Genomic DNA, 16,694 nt, shown 5'->3' with positions numbered 1-16,694 from the left:
TATTCTAAACTTTTTTCTTAAAACTGTGGGGTGTGGAATTGTTTTTTTTAGCTTCTACAGTAGGAAAGTTTGAGAATGACTGGATTAAAGTATGATTAAAGTACATACAAGAACCCATAGGGGGTTTCTGTGTTTTTAAAGCAAGTCTGCTTGTTTTAGAAACACAGTTTGTTTAGTTATTTTACTTTGGGGTTTTTTCATGGGGTGGTTTTGGCAATGAGCTTCCCACGCAGGGTGTTGTCCAATTACAGTTCTTATCTGTTTTCCAAAGAAGTGATTTCATCATCGCTGCTGGTAAAGGCTCTGAAAGGCTGTTTTGTTTCAGGCCATAAAACAGTTGGTTATTTTGATATCAAAGACAAACATCCCAACAGTAAAAAAAAAAATCCTAGCAGACAGGAGCCGGGGTTTTATTCCTCATCACTAAATAGGCAAATCATAGACAAATTGGTCAAAAATGTATACTCCCATGTACATTATTTTCCAGAAAGTGATCTTCTTCCTTTTCCCTACAAGACTCAGAGGAATTGACAAAGTTTGTTTTTTGTTTTGTTTTGTTTTTTCTGAAGGCTTTGGAGATCTCCATAGCTGCACAGTGACACCACAAACTTCAGTAGTTGTAGGGGTAAATAGATTTCACCCATCACTCTGTAAGGAGGCTCAAATTGCTGACATCTAATCTGGTTTGACTGCTCAAAACTGATGGTTTTACTTTTCACATGACACTGATGTGTGGGTTTCCTTTATTTGAATTTGACTGCAATTTGAACACTTTAAAGAGGATCAAATTATTGCTGCTACTCAATTTGATGTGTTTCAAATACACGAAAAGATTTCTGTTACTTAATTTGAAAGGAAGCGAACCAACTATGAAAACTTTTATTATCAGTGATGAAATCACTTCTTGAGAAAAGGGGATATGGACTGTAACTAGGTAACAAAACCTTTGGGGAAAAAATTCGTGAGTTACATTTTATAACCGCAGTTAGGAGTGGTGTAATTGTTCAGTATTTCCAGATAATTATGCAAGTTCCTGCTTAGTTCCTTCCGCTCAATGGCTAAATGAATGGCAATGCATTATCAGATGCCAATGGCTATTCTTAAAAATGTTATTAATATCACCATTTTAATCAAATCACTTAAAAAAAAATTGTATTATCATTATCATTATTATCATTATTATTAGTAGTAGTATTATTATCATTATTATTATTATTGAGAGCCACTGTGAACATCACCAGTACCCTCCCACTTACCCAACCCTTCCACCTTCTGGGAAGAGATACAGATAAATCAAAACCTGAAGCAACAGATTAAAAGTCTTTAACTCCTTCTGTCCTCAAGACTGTGGTAATACTGTGGAAGTACATAAACTGTGTCAGTCTCACCTTTTTTTTTTAATAATGCAAAAGTCTTGAGCCACAACTAATTTCTTTATAATTTGTTCCAAGGAGTCAGACGTTCTTGTAAAATTTTAAAGGGATTTATTTATTTGACTTAACTGACCATAGCATCAGCAAATATTACTAACTTTTTTTTTCGGTGTTCTTGCAAACTTTCAGTAGGTTAGCGTTTCCCAATTTTATATATTTATACAGTGTTGCAGTTTGCAAAGAAAGCTGCCAATTTCTGCTGTCAGGCTTAATTAAAAATTCAAATTAAAAATAAAAAACCAAAAACATTATGAATAACAATAGGTTGTGTTTTAAATCTGCTATTTACCCCAATTTTGATCCATTTCTTTTCTTTTAGTCACAAAGATTTTTACTACAAAAATGATCAGTATTTGCATAAAGAATAATTTGTCTTGTACTGACGGAACTTGGGTTAGTTTGTGTTTTAAATGTGTATTATAAATAAATCTGACATGCCTCAAATCTGTTGGATCTTTTAAAAAAAAGGGGATGAATCTGATTCTTGGGCTACTTTTTTGGTACAATTTTCAAACATGCTTTCTAAATGAAGATACCACAAAAGCTGAAAAGAAAACACCATTCCAAATCTGTTCCAATTTCTTTAACTGCACGTATGATAGATGCCCAAGATACACTTGTTAACAGATACATATACTCACAGGCACACAGATGTATATATACTATATTATATAATATATTATAAAACATAATATAATATCATAGACTAATTATGTTTTTATATGTGGTTTTGTGTGGTTTTTAGTTTAGTTTTTCTTTTTTAGCATCATTATAGGTTTTCAAGCAAACCGGTACTGTTAGTCAAGGTGAAAACTGTACACACCCACACAGATACAGATAAAGATTTCAATTACATCACGGCTAGACCTATACAGCTGACTTATAAAGATATCCCTCCCACCGGTATCTCTCTGCCAAAGCTCACATTGTGATGCAGCTGAATTTCTACTCAAGTGCATTCATGTAGTAGTCTGCAACGAATTCACTTCAAAACTAGCCATTCTGTGGATATAATATGGAGCTAATACACCCAATTCTACTTTTGATTCTGGTAAGGCTTAAGTATTTAAAACTACATGTAATATTTTATTACTTCTCCCGTAAATTTCAATAACATGAGAATATGATAAATTACTAATTGTGTTTAAGGAGATTATGTCTGTCAACATTATACTATTATATATAGGCAGTGTTTAAAGATTAAAAATCTGCTAAGAATTTTAAAATAATTATCATAACTATATGCCTCACATTTACTAACAGAATTTTTTCCAGTGTAATCTCTTGCAGTGTCGGGGAGTCCACAGATCATCTTCACAACTTCTGCTGCGTCAGAAAAGAAACTGGATCATTGATTCCTTTACTATTGATGAAGGTTATCAGGGACCTTTCCCGTATTCACTGGGCAAAGTGAGTGCATGCTTTAAAATGTAACACATATTATGAGACAGAGAAGGACAATTCCAAAATTCACTGCTGCTATGTCTCATGTTTGGTACAGATTGAGGTTGAGAAGGACCTCGTTCTTTTTATGATACAAGGACAAGGTGTCGATGAGGAACCAACGCAAGTGTTAGAAATCAATCCATATACAGGAGAAATAAAGGTCCTCCGTTCTGTGGACTGCGAACAATATCAAACTCTTAAGGTAAGAAGAAATTTTAAAAAATATATATCTTATGGAAAGTAAAAGCTATGCATGGAGTGAGGTTTGATTATTTCCTCTTTCTTGCCTTTCCATTGCAGCTTAAATTTAAAGCATTTGACAGAGAAAAACATGAACTAGAGACACAGCTCGGGATTTATATAGAGATTTTGGACTCAAACGACAACCCTCCAAAATTTCTGTTTGAAAAGTACACTTTCACCATAAAAGAGTCAACACTACAGGGTAATTTTCTCATTTGGAAAGAAATGTTATTTAAATTACTAATGCTACGGTGTCAAAATGATCATTTTTGTGACAGTGAATCTAAATAAAATAATCATTATTTCCTTTTGATATTAACAGGCACTGAAGTGGGTAGAATTCAAGCAACAGATCAAGACATAAGTGAGAAATATAACAAAGTTCACCTTAAAATAGTTTCAGTGGAACCTAAACCTGAAGATCTTGAGTTCTACTTCAAAGAGATCGATGAGACAGGACTTGGAGTCATTTCTTTTAAGGGATGTCTGGACCATGAGGTGAGAGAAATTACTGCTTGATGGCAAAATTCTCAAATTAAAACTTTCCATTTTAATCTTTCAACAACCAAATTCAATATGTTTGACATCCATTTACATTCAAGATGAGCGATATTTTCTTTTTCTCCATCAGACAGCTGAGAAATACACCATTATAGTGGAGGCCAAAGACAATGGAGAAAAACCGCAATCCAGCTCCTGCACCATCATAATCAATATAGAAGATGGAAATAATCATCTTCCTGTCATCACAAAGCAAACAGTGAGCAGTTACTTATTTCAGTCACAATAATTTATTCAATCAAAATCATTTCCTATTTTACAACTTCTTCTTTTGTGACCCAAGGACCCAGAAAAAGTGAAAGAAGGACAGACAAATGTTCTTGTTTCACGTATACACGTTCATGATGAAGACACCAGAGGAACCCCAGCCTGGAGAGCCAAATATACAATCCAAGGAGACACAAACAACAACTTTAGAATAACTACAGATCCTGAGACAAACGATGGACTACTCCATGTGGAAAAGGTATTTTTGTGATTATGTTTACAGCAGACTAAACTTTCCAATCTAAGTCGTTCAAAACTGTCTGTGGTGAAAACCCTGTCACATTTTTTTAATTAACCAACATAAGTTCTTTTTCATCTTCAAAAACTAGTATAGAAAAAGGATTTAAACACTTTTAATCATGTTTGACAGTTGACTCTGCAATTTTTCTTATTTGATACTAGGGCTGGGTATTATCACTGATTTCTAGAATCGATTGGATTCCAATTCACAAGGTCCCAATTCGACTTGATCCACAATTCAATTCGATTCCATTCAATTTTGACTCGGACAGTCAGAAATATTATAATTCTGATCATTTATCAGTACTGACACTTGTGAGACTTCATCAGAGGTGTAAGCATAACAGCAGATGTCTTTGTGTCAAAGTTGCTGAGGATAAAACACAGAAAAACATGACAGAGATTTTCCTGGCCTGGCTTTTTATAGCAGATAACCTTAAAAGTATTTTGCAGTAGAACAAAAATGGAAGAAAACCATGAGTCAGCATATGAACATTACCTGATGCTGTTAAAGTGAAGCAGAGCAAAATTACAGAGGTTTTATTAGACACAGCTAAGCGTTTTGCAATTTGGCATAATTTTAAAAAGTTTAAATTTCTTCGGTATTCAACAGCAGAAATGAGGCTTTGTTGTCAGAAGTCATTTATTTAAAAAAAACAAAACAATGACCAACAGTGCTGTAAACAACAGTAGACTGGTTGGTAATAAGCAAGCGAATAATGCAGAAAACAGATTTGTGATGGGAAACTGTTCTTGAAGTGCACTGAGAGAGAGACAGAGAGACAGCTGTGCAGGAAGTGTGATTTTATCATAGTGGAAGCAAAACAGCAAAAGTAAGAGGGCATTCATGACGATGTTTATGTGAAGCGGTGAAACGTAGTTTTGATCTTCTTTTGCTGCTGGTTCAGTCTGTTTGGGTTGGAGAGAGATAAAAGCCACAGCTTTAGAATCTAGCGAAGAAAAAAAAGACAAAAACACAAAGCGCAGCCCCATCAGAATCTGTGACCTGTCGACTTTCAGCACCGACGGCGTGTCTGTGTACGCGCCGTCGGGTGAGAAAGCCGACATCTCACTCATTCTGATGCGTCGGGTCCGCGCTCTTTGTTTACGTCTTTTTGTGGAATCCATTTACCTGCTCTCATTTACTGTTTTAGCCGTTTGGTGGTTGTTGAAATAGTTTTGTGAGGTTTAACCGGAGATTCTGGCATTATTGGCAAAATACATTTAAAAATCGATTCAGGATTTTAATGAATCGATATCGCTTTATTCAAGCTAAATTTAATCGGAAAATCGATTATCAAAACCCAGCCCTGTTTGATACAGTAGCAAACAGTTTTAACCAAAGCTATGATATAAAAAGCCCTGGAAAATATATGATGCAAAGTTATGCTCTTTTACAGCCTTTAAACTACGAAGATGGTGCTCTGAAGAATATAACTATCACTGTAGAGAATGAGATCCCCTATTATTCATGCAAAGTGGAAAAACGCAGCACCACTGGTCTTTGGAAAGTAGTTACCACATCTGCTTCTGCTGCTACTGGGTCTGCAATGAGCGTTGTGACTGGAACAGCTCCATCCAGGCATCAAGTGATCGTGACTGTTGAGGATGTCAATGAGCCTCCGGTTTTTGACAAGACTTCCATAGAAACTGCGGTCTCTGAGAATGTTAAGGAAGGCCAATACCTGGCAACAGTCACAGCTAAAGACCCTGATGTTGCCAACAAAAACACATTTAAGTAAGTCTTGACAACTATACAACTACATGTCACTTTTACAAGACAAAAACATACAACATTAGACACTTTAGAAATGTCTGACACAACACATGTTTCAGATACATGATAGGACACGATCCAGCTGGTTGGATTAAAGTGGACCCTGACACTGGAAACATAACCACATCAAAGCCCTTGGATCGAGAGTCAGAGTTTGTTAAAGACAACATTTATGTCGTCACAATATGTGCTGTGGACGATGGTATGAATCGATAAGTATTTGCATATTTGGCCCATTATTCATTTACATTTCCTCATTACATTTCTAAACAAGGTGCAATACTTTTTCATCACCAGGGAAACCACAAATGACAAGCACTGCAACTCTTAGTATCTATGTTAGAGATGACAATGATCATACTCCATACCTGGTTGTAAGCACAATTGAAATGTGCCAATCTGATGGACAATCCTTTGCCAACATCACAGCCTTAGACTCAGATGTTGAGCCCTACAGTGGCCCTTTCACCTTCAAGCTCCATGGAGATGTTGAGGGCAAGTGGAAGATTGACCCTGTCGTTGGTAAGCTTTAGAGTCTGCAGATACTCAACCTTATATAACTCACAAAAATAGTGTCACTTATATTAAATATACTTCTAAGCCTCCTTTATATAGAAGTATAAGTAGTATATACATAGACCGCCACAATGACTGTTATACATCTGATTATGCATTCATTTTGGACACACAGGTTATTCAGTCAACTTGGTTAAAGAGTCTACAGTTCATTCCGATCACCATGAGCTGTTGCTAGAAGTTTCTGACCAACAGGGGAAATCAGCTTTCCACAACCTGTCAGTTACTGTTTGCAGCTGCTTAGACTCAGAAATCCCAAACTGTCTTGTGAGGACATCTGGCACCACACTAGGAGCGGGAGGAGTGGGAATTATTTTGTTGGCCATGCTGCTGATTACAGGTTGGACACATGTTTTGAATATTTCAATTATTATGAATAAGATATCCTTATTTATATTTGTTGTTGTTATTTAAAAATGATTAAAATATAATAATAAAAAACAATATCCCTGTAAGGTCTAACAACAAGAAATAACTTTGACCATAATAATAAGCTTTGGGAAAAAAGAAAAGACTTGTTCTGGAAAACAACATAAATGAGTTTTCGATGGGTGTTTTTAAGTTAGATTTAAATATTTATTACTTATTTTTTATGCTTACAAAAAACCACTTTTTTAAAATAATTTTTTAAAGTACAAGTGACGACAAAATAACAGGGATTCTTTTCAGTCAAAGCCTTTCCCTAATGTAACAGAATTATAATTGCAATAAACATATAGCATGTTTTGTATGTCATGGATTTGTATGTGTGGTCTTTATGCTCCAGGTTTGCTACTTTTGGCTCTTCTGATGTCCTGCGAAAAACAGATCTTGGAAATCAAAGACAGTTTATCTTCTGAACAACAACTGATGAAGTCTAACACTGAGAATCCAGGAACAGACTGTCCAGTAAACATTTATCATAAATTACACTTACACACACACTCAAATGCTCAATCACACAGATATTTGTTGGTTTTTAAATTAAAGATTACAAACTGTACAAACTGGATATTTTCATTTTACCTGACTCTTAAGATGTAATTATCCCTACTTCAGCAATTGTAATTACTGAAATTATGTAAATGTCTAGGTTTGGTATAAAAACCTTAAAACATCATTACTTTGTCAAGGTGGCCATCGTGAATCAGAATGGGAACGAGATGCAAGAAATATCTCAAGTTACAACTTTGAAAACGAATCCAGTAAGTGCTACAAAATATATATATTGTAATAACTAGTTTTGTAAAGAGCATTTTTGTAATATACCATGCATTGTGAGAAATATTTGATTTTTTTCAGGTGTTTCTTCTAAATGACTCAGAAACTAACTCAGAATTCCTCAAGCATCAAAAAGAAAGCTCAATGGCACAACCTTTCATTCGTGGAAGCTTTATGCACATGGTACAAATATTATGATTACTGTTGTTTTATTTGTTATTATCACTAAGTAAACCTGTGATACTTAAACAGGTATAAGGAATTTTGCTCATGATAACTTGCTGTTCATGAAATTTATCAAATCTCAAAAGTATTTAAATGCTTGATTTTTCAGTCACAGCGGGGATCCAACATGGGAATGGGATATCACCAGGGACAATCTGTGAGTGGGGTATGTAATATTTCTTTTCATATGAAACAGAACCACCTTTTTCTGTCAGAACTGACTTAATTCTACAAGAAACCAGAATGAAGTGATTTGAGATTTGTGACATGGTGCCTTATTTTGCTGGAAGCAGCCATCCAAATTTGGGTACACTGTGGTCATAAAGGGACAGACGTGGTCAGCAGTAATACTCAGGTAGGCTGTGGCATTTAAATGATGTTGAGTTTGTCCTAAGGGGTCCAAAGTATACCAAGAAAATATCCCCCCCACCATTACATCACCCCCACCTGATTGAATCATTTCTATAAGGATGGATGAATCCGTGCTTTCATGTTGTTTATACAAAATTCTGTTCCTATCATTCATACCTCACAACAGAAGCCACTACATCCAATGTTCTCTTGTCCATCTTTGGTGACCCTATGTAAAACCTAGCCTCAGTTTCCTGTTTTTAGTTGACAAGAGTGACAGTGTGGTCATCTGCTGCTGCTGTAGCCCATATGCTTCACAGTTTTGAGGTGTTGTGAAATCAGAGGTGTTCTTCTGCCTATCGGGGTAGTAACAAGTGGTTACTACTGCTGGCTTCATGTCAGTCAAAAGCAGTCTGACCTTTCCCCTCTCAACCCTCTGCCAGCAACCCATGCTGGAATTGGCCTGGATCACACACATCTGCCTTGCTTTTTTACATTGTATGTTATCATAGACTTTAACAAATGGATTCTTATTGAAATCATTTGTGCCAGGAAACAATGTCATGGTTTGATGTGTTTGTTTTGTTTTGTTTCTTCAGCTGATGAATGAAGCAGTACATGGAGGATTACAAATGAACTCACTAACCTCACAGTACAAGGGGGAAGGATCAGGTTCAGCATTTATTCGTGGAAACTTCATGCGGAAGGTACTGAGATTATTATTAGTATTTTTAGTAGTAGTAGTAGTAGTATTGAGTACATCTGTTTGACGAAGTGGTTGTTAAGGATTTTGCTGGTTCTTGACATTTTGCTTTTCTGTAAAGTTTCAAAAGTATTAACCAGTTAATGCTTGTTTTTTCCAGTCACTGGGAGCAATATCAAATAGTGGAATGACACATCTCCAGTGGCAATCCAGACATGGGGTAAAGCAAAATGAGTCCTTTTGATGTTAAATTTTCCAGAACTATTTTATCGTTTCCACTCACCAGCCACTTTGTTAGTTATACCATGCTAGTACCCTTTTGTCGTCAAAATGGGATGTATTCAACAAGGTGCTAGAAATATACCTCTGAAACTTTGGTTCCTATTGATATGATAGTGTTTAACAGTTTTTGCAGAAGTGCAAATCTCCAATTCCACCACATCCCATAGATGCTCTGTTGGATTGAGATCTGGAGACTGTGAATTAAAATATGCCATTTGAGTGTAGCGAACTCATTATCATGTTCAAGAAACCAGTTTTGGTGTTGCACATTATTTTACTGGAAGGAGCCATCAGAAGATTGTAGCCCATTTGTTTCAGGTTTTCCTGTTTCCTTTAAGAGATGCACTTCTGCCTACCCAGGTAGGATCAAGTAGTTTTTACTGTTGCCATCCTAGCAACTCAAAGCAGTTCCCCCGTCCCTCCATCACCCTTCTACCAGTAACACTGAGTTTATGGAATGTGGTTGGCTAATTAGAAATGTGCATTAATGAGCAGTTGAACAGGTATTCCTAATGAAGTGGCTGTTGCATGCAATTCCTACTATGGAACAACTTTTGCTGTTAACAGGTATTATCAATGTAACAAAAGCCTCATATTACAGGTTAGATAATAAAGATGAATACTGGCAACAGTATTGGAGATAATGGATTGGATTTCATATAGCGCTTTTCAAGGCACCCAAAGCGCTTTACAATGCCACTATTCATTCACTCTCACATTCACACCAGGGCTCTCTTCAGTTTTTGGTAGCCCAAAATAAATTTAAGTAGCCCGAATAAAAAAGAGAGCAAATTTTTAATGTTTTGTTTCCTTTACAGTATTATACATTAAAGTATAATATTGTAACGGAAACAAAAATTAATCAGAAAATTGTTAAAATACAAATCACAACAACTGTATAAAAATTACAATCATCAACTCAAATACTTGTTTCTAATTGAACAGAAATTTCTATGAACTTGCAAGAACTGTGTAGAACATGAATCAGTCTGTGTCAGATCCTGAATCTGAAAGTCAAGGGTCAAGGGGTGAGTGGAACCAAGATCGAGGCCATTTGCTTTTTGAAGTTTGCAAAAACTGCTAAATTTGGCCAATGGTGGTTCACTCTTTGCAACATAGTACGCTTTTGAAAGATTTTTCAGGACTTCTTGTGCTTGGTTTATTTTTAGTATGTTTTTTGCAATTGCTGTTTGTTCTAGGAAAGATATTGCAGACTGGGCAATAACGCATTTCTTGCGTTTCTCATGGGTTCTGATGGGGTCTTTCTTAAAATTACTGGTCCCAGTTACAAAGGCGCTTGTCGACTCAAATGAAATGAAACTCACGACACACCCGGCAGAACATGATGTTATTTAGCTCGTCATATTCCATATTCTTTTTTGGTCCATGAAACCAAAAAAGCTGAGCTTTCTTTTTGCCTCATAGTCTGATTTGTCATAACTTTTCCGTTTTGTGGTAGGCTTTTATTTGGCTGCCCCTTCTTCACCCTGACCTGTCTTATTTGGCTCAGCAGAACTAAAATACCGGCGTAAATCCATCTGCTTTTACACGCACTCACATAACGGTCAGCGATTCTCTACGCAATCAACCTCTCACATGTTTAAGCTTGCTGTGGGAGATTTCACTTGTCATGTTTGAATAGTAAGCTAATGAGTGATAAGACGATGTCAGAGGAATTGGTGCGCAATTAATCGTCACTCACCAATCAGTGCTGCTGCTCTCTATACACTGTTTGCGCAATTGCAAAGTGAAAGTGAAAGCAAAAAACAAGAGCAAATTCAAACGCGATTTCAATATGTCGTATATTGACAGTGGCTCATCGATGCCACTAACATACTTACTCAGCTACATTTGCGAAAGAAAATGCAAAAGCATTGACACATATTTTTCCTTCCTATGATAGCCCGATGGGCAGGGCTGAGATGGATTTTGGTAGCCCGACTGGAAAAATTTTGCGAGCCCTGCACACACTGGTGGAGGCAAGCTACAGTTGTAGCCACAGCTGCCCTGGGGCAGACTGACAGAGGCGAGGCTGCCATATCGCGCCATCGGCCCCTCTGGCCAACATCAGTAGGCGGTAGGGTAAAGTGTCTTGCCCAAGGACACAACGACCAGGACAGAGAGCCTGGGGATCGAACCGGTGACCTTCCAGTAGCAGATACGCTTCCCAACCCCCTGAGCCACAGTCGAGATGATTATATACACATAATCCTGCTGCCAAATACTCATTAAAACACTGAATAACTGATAAAAATCCTTAATTCAAGTCAAAGACGGGAACACAGTTTTGTCGGGACAAAGAGCAGCTGCTGTGTGTGTCCACGCCGCCATCATTAGCATATATATATATTATGCATGTATTATGCAAGTAGCATAATATATGCTACTTGGTTTAACTTGTGTTCTTCTTTAGTCGCTTGCTCTTTTGTTTTTAAAAGGTTTTAAACACAGAAAAGTACAGCATCAACTGACAGCCTTGCTCTAACATTTTTAAGTATGATAGGCTTGGATGACAAATGGATGCTAATTAAAATGATTTCAACAATGAAATGCTGTCATGCTTTGACATTTGTTTGTTTGGTTGGTTTCTTTTCAGCTGACAGATGAAGCCATACGTGGAACATCACAAACCGTTACTCGTGGAAGCTTTATGCACACGGTATAGAGATTATTCTTATATAACTTGTACTTACTCTTGTTATCATTAAGTACATGTGTCAGATTTAAATAGTCAGGTGTTAAGAATTTTGCTGAGTAATGACATTTTGTTCATTCAATTCTGTCAAGTTTGAAAGACTTAACTATTTAAATGTTTGATTTTTACAGTCATTCGGAGCATCATCAAACAAAGGAATGGCACATCTGCAGGTTCAATCTAACCATGTGGTAAAGCAAAATTTTCTACAGTTTTGTCATTTATGGTCAACTACAAAGTCTTACCTTACCTTAATTCCTATTTTAATTCTAACATAATATTATTTGAAAAAATAAAATTCATACAACTTCCTGTTTCTAATTTTCAAGATGTATATGGGACTAGACCACCGAAACCAGCTACTAAACCAGGTAATACCAACAATGATAAATACTCTCCAGGAACCAGGAAAGGAACTGGGCGATTATGTACCTCATGTATATAATGAGGAGGGAGACACAGAGCATAATTTTGAGCTTGATGCAATCTCCATCGCTGATGTTTCCTTTGACCCTGAAATGGACCTGTGTGACAAGTTCACTACTCTGGCTTCAATCTGCATGTCTAGTGATGTCACCACAGTGCAGAAAATCCAAACAGCAACTCTTGTCCAAGAGGAAAGCCATGAACTAAACTGGCAGAAACTCACATTAAATGAGGTTTACATTTCACAATAAAGTCACTAGACCTCAAGTATAAGGTACAATATGAAAAGTAGTCATAGTTATTTATTCAGTTGTCTGGGAGCATAATATGGTAAGAAGCAGTGTCATGTCATAATGTTTACAATAGACTGGGTAATGCAAAACCTAATGCAGAAAGGTGAATATGGTGTTTATCAAATCTGCTTATTTGCACTCTGGGAAACACAAGATCAATTGTACTAAGAGGGTAATGCTTTCTACTTTCGGTTGGGTTATCTTGAGCTTCTGTTCTCAAAAGTGTTTTTAAGGTTCCTTGTTTTAATTTTTTTCTATTGCGACATAATATATTTCAAGCGTGTCAACTGTTTTCTTTGTCCATTAGAGGTTGTCAGGCATTTTAAAAAACAGAGTTAAGCTTGAATGCATGAATCTTAAAGGTATGCAGGTGTGTCTTGTGCAAATAAAAGCTTTCTCCAGAATAAATGATGACTGCCGCTGTACTGTAATTCCACGGTATTTCCATTTTGGCACGACAAGCTTGTCAAACTAGTTCTCATTTTGTTGTTTAGACTCCATGTTATCAAAAGGTGCTGGTGTGGGCGTGCTCTCGGGTATCTGTTGTTGTATGGGTGTGTTCATGTTTGTACATGCAGGACAGCAAGTCTGCTGACTGCTTTGGTGAGGAGGATGGTCAGCCTTCTTCGACACCATCTGAGCATCTGGGTGCATCTAATAAACTAGTTAATATGCTGCTAAGGACCATTGTAACCATGTTTTATGTGCATCAAATGTTTGTATAGTGGTAATACTAATAAACATTTTTGTTCTAACCTCTCAAACAAGATTCTCACTATGGAACTATCAAAGATGGGTCATGTTTATCAATCTAATTCTTGTGAAACACTGACTCCTTGTGGTTTTATAAAGAAATTATTATATTTGTATCCATGAGTAGTTATAGTAAGCCATATTCATACAGTAAAAATACTTCTGAACCCTCATACCAGCAAAGGTAATGTTGGGAAGTGCATTAAAATGAGATTTACTAAACTTAGTAAATATCTAATGACTTACTCACATTTCATTAATGTCTAAATCTGTCAGAAGCTTCTACACAAGCCTGACTGAATTAGTTTTTCATTATAAATGGCATTCTTGTGAGCTTTGTCATTGCGCATTTTTCTCACTAATTAAAACACATCCAAAGATGAGTAAAATGAATCTCAGGTTTCTTATCAATGCTTTAGATTTGTCCGATGGGTTAAAGAGTGAGATGGCAGAAACTTTGCTGTAGACAAAGCTTTATTTATTTGGGCTGACATATTCTGTGCCAAAATGTGCTTTTAGTAAAGACTAGTCTATTAGTCTAATACACCAGACGGAAATCTGAACATAAAAGAGATAAAAAACAACAAGGAAACCCAGTCTCAAAGCAGTCAACTTCTATTACTCCACTTTTTCAGAAAAATACTGATAATAAATCATAATAAGTCAATCAACTAAAGCTTGGCCAAAACAGAGTCATGCAAGAAGACAATGGTTCCAAGTACACCAGCAAATCTACAACAGAATAACAAAAAAACCGAACGAATCATGTTGTGGTAGGACTTTCCCAAAACTGTGCATAAATAAACACCCGTAAACCTTGTAAAACAGAAGCAACGACGTTGGCCAAAATTCCTCCACAACAATTTTAGACTTCAGTTTGTTGCTGGTGGTTCTACAAACTATTGAATCATGGCTTGTAGTTCGTATTTCACATGATAGCATCTGATTTACTCATCAGCTTGGTTACACCACTGATTATGGCATGTCTCAACTTCCATAATCATAAACCTTTGGGAGTTTTTTTTTTTTCATTTAGGAATACATATTCATTCCTAAGTTTAGTCTTTAGAAATATCAACCTAATTTATTAATTAACGATTGTAAGGAATGGAATCAGCTTTCAAGAAACACGTCTGAAGAGAAGACAAGCAACACAAGAACAAATGTATGGTGGAAAGTGAGGTGAGTACCTTCTGTAAGGGTTCACACTGCACACTTAATCGCAGAGCCGGCGTTGTCTCAACAGTCCCAATCCAGAGACCGCACGCTTGAAGTACGCGCAGTTAGCGGACTACATACGGCGGGTACTACGAAGTACGAGAAGTGAGATCACGCTGAGATGTTTCCATGTTTTACACAATCCTTTTATTACCCATTATTCTTACAGATGCATCTGGAGATCAGCACACTGCATCCTATGCAGTCCTAAAGAACTCCACACAACAGTTACAGTTATAACCTCTGGTCTCCTCCCCCCTACAGTAAACACCCCTACAATGGAAAAACACTGGTACAGTGGCCAGGGGTGCTGACACCCTGACCCCCACCTCCTTTTTAGGTAGTGTACATTTGCCCTTTGTCTGCCCCTCACTCTCAGTAACTCTTGCTTCCTGTGGGGGTGGGGGTTGATTGTCCTCCTGCCCTGCACCACAGTTCTCTGTTCCCTTTCCAGGCCTATTTTCTATTTTGTATTCTTACACCCATTAACCGCAATATTATAATGTTGCAAGCAATCACAAACTATATTCTCTTTAACTCTGATCTATATTAAGGAATCTATTCTCAACAGGATACAGCCCACGTCTCCCTCCATTCTGTGTCGCGTCCTCCCTCATGGCTGTGTTTCCCTGTGTTTCCTCGCGTTTCAGTTAATCATTTCCCAGTTTAGTTCAGTTCTCTGTTTTCCCTTTACTCCTACAATAAAGTTGTGCTTTTGAGTTTATTCCTTGTGTCTCCGCGAGTTTGCATCAGGGTCCTCACCTGCCTCAGATACGCAGCCAAAGCATAACAGAATTCATACTAAGCCCAGAGTTTTCTAACAGTTCTGCTTCATAGAAGGATGAAAAGGCATTTTTAAGTTTTTTTTCACAGTGTTAGAGTATAAATACATGGGAGGAAGTAGTATTACATCTTGAGACTCTTTGTGTGTGAAGAACAGAATTTGTTAACAAATAAAATATGATGAAACTCAGTTCTCCTCAATTAAACTGTTCAGTCAGACACATTGGTTAAAACATGGGTTTTGATTTCCCATAAATTCCCCTGGAACAAAGGAGGAGGCTTTCTTCACACTATTAAACCTGATTCTTTTATCCCCTGTACTGAACAGAGAAAACCCAACTTAGTGTGGTCAAAAATAATTATTCTTTTATTCAAGCATTACTTTCCGGAAAGGGAAAATGCTGAGCAGATCTGAAGAATTACAAGCCAAATGTGCATAACATAGTCAGTCATACATCACACATAGTTTTGATCAAAACAACTCCTGCTCTGCACTCTAGCTAGTTTCTAGCTAGTTCTCTGCAGCAGTTTCCTGTCTTAGACAGCACTCTGTGACCTTTAGCACACAAAATAACTCAAAGTGGCGTTTTACTACACTGGCCTCTATAAAACAATATAATATGTCCCCTTGACAGGATGTGATGAGTCACAATGAATCCAGCAGAAACTGGACCTGATATGTGTGAGATGTGTCAAGGACAGAGAGGAAGAGGAAACGATAACTTTGAATAGTTTAGCTTCATTACATTTCCATTATTTTGAACATTTTGAACCTTCAAAGCAAACATAATTCAGAACATTTGTAATTATTTTATTTTACACAACACAACCTCAACAGTCTGTAATATATATGAGTGTAGCATGTTCAGACACAAAGACAAGTGGAACTTTTTGTACTGAAGTTGTAGAATAAGAAAGGTCCGTTTTGGTGGCATTTCCTGTTTTCATTGTTCGACTTGTGCTTGAATTTGTTCTTCAGCAGCTCGTTGTGCCCAAAAGATGTGAAAGGATTTCCTTGCCTGTTGTGGATGAACACATGTAGTATACTACAGCACACTAACTTCTATACACTCTGAATAACAAGATTTGAATTGGCTTATTTGCAAGTGTGGGTGTGGATGGATGTGTTTGAAGGTAAACTTGTAGTTTATGGTAATCAGTCAGTGGGTGAGAGCCTGTGACAGCCAGGCTTTTGGAGAACACAAGCCACTCCTCTCCTCTG

The 16,694-nt window shown here is 36.9% G+C and overlaps 1 protein-coding gene across 2 annotated transcripts; it reads left to right on the top strand.

Moving 5' to 3' along the window:
• Positions 1–2,348: 2,348 nt before the first annotated feature.
• On the top strand, positions 2,349–13,395 carry LOC116331126 (B-cadherin-like). 2 transcript variants are annotated; one of them, XM_031753710.2, is made up of 20 exons: positions 2,349–2,484; positions 2,709–2,843; positions 2,935–3,081; positions 3,180–3,324; positions 3,445–3,620; positions 3,754–3,882; positions 3,967–4,149; positions 5,591–5,928; positions 6,027–6,169; positions 6,265–6,489; positions 6,659–6,883; positions 7,310–7,431; positions 7,656–7,727; positions 7,825–7,926; positions 8,078–8,125; positions 8,919–9,026; positions 9,183–9,242; positions 11,901–11,963; positions 12,131–12,190; positions 12,329–13,395. In XM_031753710.2, exons 1-20 carry the CDS (start codon positions 2,449–2,451, stop codon positions 12,674–12,676), a joined length of 2,865 nt encoding a protein of 954 aa, XP_031609570.2. In that variant the 5' UTR covers positions 2,349–2,448; the 3' UTR covers positions 12,677–13,395. The 2 variants fall into 2 exon arrangements, with proteins under 2 accessions (XP_031609570.2, XP_031609569.2); XM_031753709.2 differs by having other exon boundaries at positions 8,078–8,134.
• Positions 13,396–16,694: the final 3,299 nt, after the last annotated feature.

The sequence above is a fragment of the Oreochromis aureus genome, linkage group 20, assembly GCF_013358895.1.
Source record: "Oreochromis aureus strain Israel breed Guangdong linkage group 20, ZZ_aureus, whole genome shotgun sequence".
Lineage (NCBI taxonomy): Eukaryota > Metazoa > Chordata > Actinopteri > Cichliformes > Cichlidae > Oreochromis > Oreochromis aureus.
Note: the sequence above shows the minus strand (reverse complement) of the source record. Positions and strands in the feature narration are given on the sequence as shown.

What these genes read in the sequence shown, in the direction of transcription:
- LOC116331126 (XM_031753709.2), top strand. Translation starts at nt 2,449, where the DNA reads ATGGAGCTAATACACCCAATTCTACTTTTGATTCTG. An exon ending in AGGGATGTCTGGACCATGAG is followed by an intron (nt 3,621 to 3,753) that starts GTGAGAGAAATT and finishes TTTCTCCATCAG; the next exon opens with ACAGCTGAGAAATACACCAT. An exon ending in AGTGGCAATCCAGACATGGG is followed by an intron (nt 9,243 to 11,900) that starts GTAAAGCAAAAT and finishes GTTTCTTTTCAG; the next exon opens with CTGACAGATGAAGCCATACG.